An 11,523-nucleotide genomic window follows, 5' to 3' on the forward strand; every position below is an offset into this window, starting at 1 on the left:
TATATTGTATATCATTTGTTTACATGTTGTTTATATATATATATATGTATGTATGTATGTATAAGTATGTTTGTTTATATAATTAGCATGTTTCTTGGGCTTTCTGTTCACTGGAAGCTTCTGTGTAAAATGAAAGCTCATTCTTATTCATTTCTAAATTGTGGTACAATGATCATCTGTTTGTTTGTTAATTTTAAATAAAAGCCAAACATTAACTGGTATCACTGGGTCTACACCAGCAAACAACATTATTAAAAAAAACTGAATATCTCAGCTTCACGTGTACATGTTTTCATGTTGTTTGAATGGAAATGATGGCAGTGTAGAAATTGAGAGATGCCACATTATTTTAGTCAGTATCGACATGATTTATGGTTTCACAGTCATATTTTGTCCAAGAAAATATTTGATATGAATCATCTACGTATTGGCTTTAATGGGAAGCATGGTGGTCGCTGGTCATTGTTGAAGCCTGTTGGTGGAAATACATGAAATGCTTTTAACATGTAGATGTCACCCGAGAGAGAATAAATGTCCTGTATATGTAGAATGTAGTCATTTGTACTTTATGTTTTTTTAGGGTTTAAAGTGTGTTTGCTAATTTCCTGTGAGTGCAAAAGAGAACAACGCCCTTCCCAGAATGCATTGCTGCAGAAGAGGAGACTCTTTCATGGCTCGATTGGGCTTCACGTCAGTGTCATGGAAACACTCGGTGACATTGCCATAGAAACACTGTATTTCACTGCTATAATTCCAGGGGATGGACTGCATGTGAGATATGAACATACATGACTGGAAACTCTTAAATCATGAAATATGTTCATCAGAGGAACATTTGATTGGTCTCTCTTTCTGTTATAAACCTCTGTATCTTTGACACATTTCACACTTAAGTGATGACATCACGGCTCATTTTGATTCAATGAATTCTTGTTCCAATGCCACATTTAAAAAACAAACAAACTTGCATCGTATGAACAGCCTCAATCTCCAAAGAGAAGCTCAGATTATTTGCGCGTTTAGAAACATGCGGCGGACTAACAGTATCATGTCCTTTTTTGTGTTGATATATTTTCAATTTTTGCAATCTTGTGTAAACACGAAAAAAGAAATACATACTGCATGAACTAGGCGTTGAGTGGTAAGATGGGAGTTTTCTGTTTCTCCAAACACGAGCAGTGAAGATAGACATGACATACTGTTGCGTAAACAGTAAGAAAGTTTCATTTGAAGCCACATTTACCAGCGTCAACAGCAGCAGAACAAACTCACGGTTCACAAGTCCTCGTCATTTAAACCTGTCACCATATAACTGATGAGAAAAACAAACTTCTCTTCCAGAATTCACTCGCACAGTTTCTTCTGTTACTGTGACATTAAACATTACTGTGGGTGTGTTCCCGGCTGGAATCTGGCAACCGTCGCTGTGTTTCAGAATAGCAAATTGGCCCTCCAATGAAACTGGATCTGAGCTCTAATGAACTCTTATAGAAACTCAGATTTGGTGCATGGGTTCCTCTGACATTCCTCTATAATGTGGCATTCAGGGCTTTGATGTCTTTCATCATCACTGTGTCACTCTCAATAAACACAACTAATAACCGCAGAGACGTCGCCCAGAAATAAAGCCACTGACAGAGATATTGAATTAAGACTTTACTGCCCTCTAATCAGACCCTGAATCGGCCGTCTGTGTCGTCAGCGTTCATTTGCTGCTTTGACATCATGCGTTCATACGCCCGCATTCATATATTGAAATACTTTCAAGAGAACAGAATTGAACTCTCATTCACAATAGAATTGAACTGAATCATGAAATATCAAACCCAGTCAACACACACACACACACCTAACACACACGCTGCTGAGCCAGACAGCGTTTAACACACCACAACCCCACACACAAACCATAACAGACTAAACACAGTCTGATGACTGCAGCCAGACCTGATTATACTCTCTCTCTCTCTCTCTCTCTCTCTCTCTCTCTCTCTCTCTCTCTCTCTCTCTCTCTCTCTCTCTCTCTCTCTCTCTCTCTCTCTCTCTCTCTCTCTCTCTCTCTCTGTCTCTCTCTCTCTCTCTGTCTCTCTCTGTCTCTCTCTGTCTCTCTCTGTCTCTCTCTGTCTGTCTCTGTCTCTGTCTCTCTCTCTCTCTCTCTCTCTCTCTCTCTCTCTCTCTCTCTCTCTGTCTCTCTGTCTCTCTCTGTCTCTCTCTCTCTCTCTGTCTCTCTCTCTGTATCTCTCTCTCTGTCTCTCTCTGTGTCTGTCTTCATGAGTTCTATGAATGAATGATTCATTAGGTCTTATGAAGAAAATCAAACTCTTCAAATAACCACAAACCGAGATCTGATACTGAAATGTTCATGTATGTGTGGATATATAGGAAGCAAGCTCTACAGTGATCGTCACCATGGCGATGAACAACAGAAAAATCAGGGACGCAAGAAAATACAAACGTCCCGACACAGAATTGTGATTGTTGAACTAATTCTGCATGTGGAGCATGAAAACACACATTCACTCCAGTTACACACGCTGTAATTCATTCGTTCTGTTGAATAACACACAGAGTTCAGCCAAAAGCACAGAGGACCTGAAAGAGAACCGTCTACTTTTCCACAAATATTTCCAAAGATTAGTTCCCAGAATCCTTCAGTGGCCTTGAGCAGAGGAAGAGAAATGACTCTGAACTTCAATTTTTTGACCAACTATCGCCGTCTGCTCCTCTGCAGTCGTCTGCAGGCATCTTATAATCCAATAAAGCAGAAGGAGGGGAACAAAGGGCGCCCTTCTTATTAAAGATTCACATCCCAAAGAACAGATATGAGCTTTGATTTGATGTGTAACCATGTGACCTAAGTGTGTGTGTGTAAATGTCATTATAACATAAATCACACTTTATCAAAAGCACACAGAGACACGGTTTCTATGGTTACAATTACACTCGGCAACCAGCATATATGTCCTAGCCCAGAGCCGTTGAAAATCAGAGTTATGACGACACTCAATCTCGCCTCGCGTGGTCAATTTGAATGGATTTTAGCCCGACAGACAACAGCAACTAGATTTGGATACATTTGGCTATATATTATCACATTGTGTACACTGAATACTCCATTGACTACATTTATAGCAGCATTTGTCTGGGGAGCAATATGAACATAAGATCTATGAATATAAGATGTCCGCCAACTCGTTTAAATGTATAAACATGCCGTTACTTCACCATCTCTACAGCAAATGCGCGGACGTCTATGCATTAGGTAATGTGACCCCGCCCACACTGTTTTTTTTAAATCTGTGTGTATGAACTTGAAGAACCTGTTTAATCTGACCTCAGATCAGTTCATACCATGAAGAGTCAAAAGCCACTAATCTGACCTCAGAACTGAAACATCACAACCTCAAACACACTGCAAAACCAGAAAAATACACAAACACATTCGGGTCGGTCAGTAGTGTTTACACTGGACTCTTGATGAATCTGATTACAAAGGGAGGTTCAATGAAACCAAACTGAAAACCCACTGTACATTCAGGATTTTGAAAGATCTCTTTAATATCTCTTATTAGTTCTCCAAGACATCAGTGAGATTAAATGGAGAGTCAAAGGAAACTTTTGCATAAATCTCATCTGCGTCTCAGATATTTCTCAAATGTGTCTGTCCTTAGAGTTTGAGAAGAGACGTCAGATTTATCAAGTCTACAATCAAAAATCGATATTAGTGAAGATCTCAATATGAACTCAAGCATTTCTCATCCCATTTTCTCAAATCCAGATGATTTCACCTCAAGTCAAGTCAAGTCAAGTCAAGTCATGTCAGCTTTATTTATGTAGCGCTTTTTACAATTTTCATTGTTACAAAGCAGCTGTCCAAGAAACCATATTGACTATAAGTAAAACATATAAGGTTTGCAAGTAAACACAGGTCAAATATCAGACAGACTATAAATTCCTATATCCAGTGTTAATTAAATAAGACTATAAAATTCTTGCGGCCCCCCGGCCAGGCAAACAGTGCAAAACAGTCTGCAAACGGTGGCGAGGAACCCAAAACTCCATTGGAGGAGAAAAAAACACGTGTGTGTGTGGTTAGATCTTTTTTACAGGTAATACATCCACTCTCATCTCAATGACTATAGACACACGCAAGCACACACACACACACACACACACACACACACACATTTAACTGATTATGTAAATGCTTACACTTTGATATTTATAAAATGAACTAAATAAGAACAAATAGAACACTTACGGAAACCTTTTTTTAAATAAAACATTTTTACATTGTCAAAAAAGAATAAATAAATAATTCACAGAAAACTGCTCTTTAATATCTGGTGATGACCACACGACTGCCAACACCAACAACTCTTCCATTTAAAATATACAACACAAGCTCTGTATTGGGGTTTTACAGTGAGAAAATCTTCATGCACCTTACAGCGGGTTTGATGGTTCTGACATTCACCAAAATCACCTGTAATTCAAATCCATCACGGTTACCAGACACCCAACACTTCAACACACACACACACACACAGTAATGTGAGGAAAATGAGTCCATGCTGTTGTCAAGGTCAGTGAGGTGTGTAATTGTGCGCTGAGGGTGAGAATATAAACAGTCTTGTGCAGTCAATCATGAGCGTTTATCAGCTCACGTTACAATAACAAACCAGAAGAAACATGTTTCATTTACTTTACCTCTAACTGCTCTGTGTGTGTGTGTGTGTGTGTGTGTGTGTGTGTGTGTGTGTGTGTGTGTGTGTGTGTGTGTGTAGTACGGAGTGAATTATTGCCGTCATGAGGGGTGGACATTGGGAACACCACCGCCGGCCTGGAGACGCCCGCTAAACATGTCTGTACATTGGCATGCATGTGAAAGAGTAGACACCCATGCAACCTTTATCCCTGACTCTGTGATGACTTTATCATGGAAAGAAAGTTGTTACCTCGCATCCGGCTGAAATATTTCATTAAGATTTCATTATCTTTATAGTATTTAAACAAGTAAAATAAAAGTATAAGTCAAAGTGACAAATGATGCCTTTCAGTTCCTCTCTCTCATTCACAGACGTCTTCACATTTGTCCACGTTACTTGAAATCAGGTGGACGAGAAAAACCCAGTTCTATTAAAGCAAGTGAAATAATGTTTCACTTTAGGTACCTAAAGAAAGAAATTTGCTTAAATACACTAAATATATATTATACTAAGAACATTATATATTATTAGAATCCTAAATATTGATTCTTGATTTACATATGTATGATTAAAATAATGTTATGTTAAATATATTTGCAAAAATGAATAATAATGTGTCCTTTAATCCAAATTTATATATGTATTTTTCTGTGACCTCTTTCTTGGTGGGTTTCACTCCAAAGTATTTTTAGATTTGTGTCATAATCACTGACCTTTGCCATCACAACTTGTTCATCATTTCAGTGTTTAGAATAGAATAGAATAGAATAGAATTCTGTTATTCCTTAAACTTTATATAATAAAAAAGAAGAACAAATGAGAATCATGAATCAGAGTGTTTATCACTGATATCTGTTGGTAAATTAGCTTCAAAATAAGGACACAACAGGTTTATTGTAACATTAATGAAACACATGAACAACATACATTCAATATAGACAAGTATATTATTTAAATACAAATGAATACAATTATTATTTATTTAAACAGCTCAGTTTTTACTATGGTTCAAAGTAAAAGTTCCTGCAGCCAGGACTTTGTCCCTTTAGTATGGAAAGTGGAATGTTTTGTATTAAACTATGATTGGTGTAGGGAGCGTTTGCTTATTATGGTTATTTACTGTATAAATATTTGTATGGTTTGGTCTGTGATGTTCTATGTCCACATCTACACACTCACACGGTCTATAAAGCTGCAGGCCGTCGACACAAATAAACATGAATTTGTAGAGCTGACTTTTACAATTAGGCCTGTAATAGAAATATATCGCTGTGATGGCGTTTTAATAAGTTGTGTTAAATGTGTCCGTCGAGGCGCGAGAGGATCAGTCAGACTCAATCGAGCAGAAAAGCGCCCGCTGGGTACAGAAGCACCATTTGTGGCGGGAGAAATACAGCGAAGAAAATTAAAGCCGTTCATTTTTCAACACTCTAAATTTTGTAGCGATTAATCTGCCCAATTTGATTACGAACCGCACAAATTAAACAATAAAGAGCTGTCTAATGAGGAATTAATTATGGGGCGCGCGGGGTTTGAGGGGCGGGGCCGTTCGCGCTAGAAACTGCGGGGCGCGAGACAAACTGCCGCGCGCTCAATGTGCGGCGGCACTGATAGTGGCTCACGCGCTGATCGTGAAGATGAACCGAAATCAATCGCGCTTTAACCGCCTCATTAAAGTCTATGGCGTCGACCTGACCTCGCGCACAGATGGAAAAGGCGCTCTCGCGGATTTATCGTAGTAATAGTCGCGTCACTGAACTCCTGAGGGAGGTTTTCATTTAGCTGTCACGGGAGCGCGTGATTAAAAGCCCGAGCGCGTTACCGCAGAGACAGAATCACAGGAAAACCTCCTAAAATCCCTCAGAAAGAGATGCTCGAAACATTTTCACAATAAAACTCAAGTTAAAGACTTTAATCCGCATATTTTACTCAGATCAACAAGGCTATTTATAAAAAAGGCAATTGATAGAAAAAACATGAACAGCTAATCTGTATCTTCCTGAAAGGGTCATCAAAGGGGTATTTCGATGTTAAATTGCTTGCATTAGCAGCTCTTAATCTGCTTGTGATTCTTTTGATCTGATGGAATTAAAAAACACTAAATGATTTAAGTTCCTAAACTGCAGATCTGCACAAACACGAGTTTATAACCCAACCTTCTTAAAGCAGATATCATTGACAACTTCATTGTGCAAATGACCGCACAAACGTTTAGTATAGTCACACATATTTCAATACCAACAAAATTCACTGTGAAAATATTGTTTTTCTCCCTGCGTGGTCGAATTTAAAAAAAGAAAATTAATGACTTATTTTTTACATTTCTTCAAGAAACAAGAGCAAATAAAAGATCTCCCATGCACGGGTAGTTTTGAGGATATAATAAACCAGATCAGTTCATTTGAGTTCATGATCTGGTTGTGATGACAATCTTATTCTCTTTTTGATCACGGTTCCATATTATGCAGCTATACACTATTAGTGAAACGATACACACATGATACAACACTGGACAAAAACACACCGGGTATAAAAACGATGTAAATATAAAGCAATGAATGTAGGACTAATGATTTTTCTTCGTGATACCCGTGGAGTGGATTTAATGTTTTGATGGCGTGTCAGAAATAGATCGTGTCACCATTTGATTTCTTAGCTTGTTATCCGCTTATTAAGCATTTCATTAGGTTTAATGCAGTCACAGATGAAACACGTTACACAGATTACTGAGTTGAGAAGTGCGTGTTTATTCATTTCATTTCATCTGCAGGTAATCGAGACACGAGCTCATTCACAGTAATGCGCTTTTATCTGACCAGAACAGCGCACTGTCACGAGTGCGCGCTTTCAGACACTTTACAGTGTCACGAGGAGGTCAGCACTTAAACAAATCTTAAACATTTTTTAAATTACTGTAGTCATATCACAGATCTTATGCATAAAACACGGTATTACCACAAATTAAACCAAATAAAAAATGTTAAACACAAATGCACCGAGTTAGTTTGGAATAACCGTGTTGTTTAGTCAAACAAAAGCATTGGGCTACTAAACGTTTAATTTTTCCTAACAACATTATAAAGAAATACAAAGGAATAACGTTCTTAAAGCATGAGTGTATCCAACGTCAGGTCGTTTTGATGCTATTGATCTCATTCACATGAGCAACAGAGAAATACGGCATCTGTCAATCATCCATTGAGCGTGTTTGAGAGGGTTTAGAGAGTGAGAGAGAGAAAGAGAGAGAGAGAGAGAGAGAGAGAGAGAGAGAGAGAGAGAGAGAGAGAGAGAGAGAGAGAGAGAGGCCAAACTAAACTGTGGCATTTAGGAGCTTAAATAACCGTAAGGCATTGAGTGGCCCTTTATGCCTGATTGCGCTAATTGGCCTGAAATAGGAGACATTATCTGTAATGATTCCTGCCTCTCTTTCATCTCTCTGCACCAAGAGCATCGCGATGTTGCGCTCGACGACACATTCTTCTCTCCTCGAGATGTCCCTTCATTCAAACTCCACGCGGAAAAGAAGACACGCACACAACTGTTTTGAGTTTAAACATGTTGCGATGGGACACGCGTGTTCCACAGTGACACAGATCCTGAAATCACTGGCCTTTTGCTGTTCGCTTAGTGCAAACGTCTCCACGGAGCCTTTTAAGTCGGAATTGACAGACTCTGCATGAAAAGGGTTAAGACAACTCTCGCAGAGACACCACAAAGGCTCTTTGTCTCACGTGCCTGCCTCCAGACGCAGAATCAAAGGTGGAGTTTGTGAAGTTAAACAAAGCTCAGATGCGCATACAGTGGCTTTGTATCGCAGAGATCAGCCCTCATTTGTTGCCGTGTGATTTCAATAAAAACAACTATGGTAATCACTTTTTCCACGGCACATCGATCGTTGGCCTTTAAAGCCAAGTGTTTTGAATGCTAATTGCCCCCGACTTTGTTTCCTCCAAAGTACCAACGCAAACACAACACATGCAAACAAACAAAGGCAGATATTTACCACTCTACTACTAAAGACATCGCAGGAGAAAAGAGAGAGAGAGAGAGAGAATAATGCGTTTCGTGTGTGTGCATGCGTGCGTTTGCGCGGCTCGGTTTTACTGCGCAGGGATCAAACATTCCCGCAGCGCGTGAGAGCGCGAGACTTCAAAGTCGCATCTAATGGGCTGTAAGTGTCTCCAGCATAATGACACATTTATTCCGCTTAAGCGCCGGATGCGAAATTAAGGAAATACTTCATTACTGCGTGGGTGTAATTTTTATCAGTTACAACCAATTACAGTTTGGGAAAGAGGAGTGCCTTCAAGAAAGTAGCTCTGGTTTTAGCCGAGAACATTACAATCAGTAAAAATACACGTCACGTTGTACTGAGAGATTTTTGTTGTTTGTGTGTGTGTGTGTGTGTGTGTGTGTGTGCAGCGCCAGCAGAGAAGAGAGAAAGAAAGTGAGTCTTTCAGGCGGAATGTCCCGCGGCTCTGCGCTTTGATCCTCCGCTGCTGGCGCCAAAAAACAACATCCCCGAGACGCACTAATTACCTTAACACTAAAACACTAAAACACTAATGACCACTGATTGATGGTATTCAATAATTAGCAGTGCTGATATTGTGCAGAGACAGACTAGGTATAAAATCTCAGAAGTCTCTCTGGGTGCATTTTGCAATACAATTGTCTCATAACACACTGTTGAGAATTTAAGAAATGAATTCAAGCAGAAGAAGATGGAGAAACAAGCTGACTGTTCAACGATATATATTTGGCAGCAATCAAAAAATAAAATCAAGCACTTCTGCATTAGCACACCTTTGTTGTTAAAGGTGAGACCAGACGCAACTCCATTCTCCTCCATAAAGACCACGACACTAAAGATTACATAACAATACACAATACTACAATACACCCTACATAACAATACACAACACTATATAACAGTACTCAAGAAAGTTCAGAAGATGAAGCCCCGCCCCCGCTCTCCTGTGATTGGATGATGTGCGCGTTATTAGCTCACAGTAGTTGAATGGAGTTAAACACCATGATGTTGTGAGCATCAAACTCTTCATCACACACTAAACCTCGTGTATGGCCTCGGTTACCGTCATGTCTTCTGAAGTTGTGGATCATTCGCGTGTGGTTTTAGGAGTTAAAGGAGAGACGCACACTAGTGTGGATGAAGACGGAGAGAAACCGAAGATCCTACCGTTCAGCGTTGAAGCACTGATGTCAGACCGGAGACCGAGAAGCTCTACCTGCGGGACATCACAGCATCCTCCCGCAGATTCTCACCGCTCGTCGTTCTCGGTGCCGGAGGACGCGCCGGAGTGCGCGGAAGGGAGCGCGTGGACCCAAAGCCCCCATTTCTCTCCCAGTAAGTAAAAAAACAGTCGCCTGCTTAAAAATGACACATAACCACATAACAAAAACAGTTGCATGCTTAAGAAGTCAAATGTAGCATATTAGTTAGACTACTACACTTTTTTATACAATTTCATTCTGTAGAATATACTGCTGTGATTAGTAAAATATTAAAGTATACTTTAACATGTACTATGGTGTGGTTCACAAACACTGTAATATCTAATAATTTCATTACAATTTACTGCAGCACATTCTGAATTATAGTATAGGATTTTTGTGCAGTTCTTATTTCTAGAAAATAATCAATATCCTTCATTTAAATAAACATTAACACTTTATATTGCTACAGTTTATATTATAAATTGTAAAACATTTTAAGGTGTATATTTAAATTAGGCTGTATTTTTAAATATTGTATGTATATCTAAATGTCAGCCCATCTGTTAATTAATAGGAAAACATGGCTTTTAGCAAGATTACACATTTGGCCTACCATGTTTTTTTAATTGATTACCATTTGAATTACCACAGTTTTACTACAAACATTATGGTATAGTTATGGTTACTGTTTAGTGATAACAGGGTCAGTTTGTGGCTATAAAATGCAATGGTTGCTGTAAAACTGTGGTGGGCTATACATTTATTTTCGTATATTTTCATACTTTCCTACAAAAGCATAAGCAGACATTGAAATCTGAAAAGGTCTTACATTATTATTGTTGTTTGTTTTGTCAGGGCGTCTCAGTCCTCCGGCGTGTCCTTTGAGAAAACACAAGAGCAACCGGAAGCCTCGAACCCCGTTCAGCACGTCGCAGCTGCTCGCGCTGGAGAGGAAGTTCCGTCAGAAACAGTATCTGTCCATCGCGGAACGGGCCGAGTTCTCCAGTTCACTGAACCTGACAGAGACACAGGTCAAGATCTGGTTCCAGAACAGACGAGCAAAAGCCAAGAGGCTCCAAGAGGCCGAGCTGGAGAAACTGAAAATGGCCTCCAAGCCGATGCTTCCTCCGGCCTTCGGGATTTCGGGATTTCCAATGGGCGCTCAGGTGTCCGGATCGCATCACTTCCATAGACACTCCCTGAGCATGACTCCGATCGGACTGTACACACACATGGGATACAGCATGTATCATTTAGCTTAAGTGACTCTGAATATCAGCGAGAAGAAATGCTCTTAACCCTTCAGATTAAAGTGAAGATGCTGTCATGAAAGCATCTTTGCGCAAAGGTAAGGTCGGGTGGAAACAGTGCGTTATTTGCATTCATAGAAATGCGCATGAATGTTCCAAAAAAGGACCACAGCATTTAAAGAAATAAACAGCGCTGACTGTTGCTTTAGTGACTCCCTTCGAAAGGGAAACTCTGAACTGTAAAATATTGTACATTTGGATGAAAATACCATTTATACTATGAATATATTTGTTAAATAAATTAACAATAAATTGTATTTGCGTCG

General features: G+C 39.4%; 1 protein-coding gene across 1 annotated transcript; it reads left to right on the plus strand.

Annotated features, from left to right (window-relative positions):
• Window positions 1-9,809: 9,809 nt before the first annotated feature.
• On the plus strand, window positions 9,810-11,209 carry msx1a (muscle segment homeobox 1a; the record flags this gene model as incomplete). Its single annotated transcript, XM_079480448.1, has 2 exons — window positions 9,810-10,077; window positions 10,803-11,209. The coding sequence occupies 2 exons, from the start codon at window positions 9,810-9,812 to the stop codon at window positions 11,207-11,209; spliced, it is 675 nt and encodes a 224-aa protein (XP_079336574.1).
• Between the last annotated feature and the right edge of the window lie 314 nt (window positions 11,210-11,523).

This window comes from Barbatula barbatula (assembly GCF_947034865.1).
Source record: "Barbatula barbatula genome assembly, chromosome: 18".
Lineage (NCBI taxonomy): Eukaryota > Metazoa > Chordata > Actinopteri > Cypriniformes > Nemacheilidae > Barbatula > Barbatula barbatula.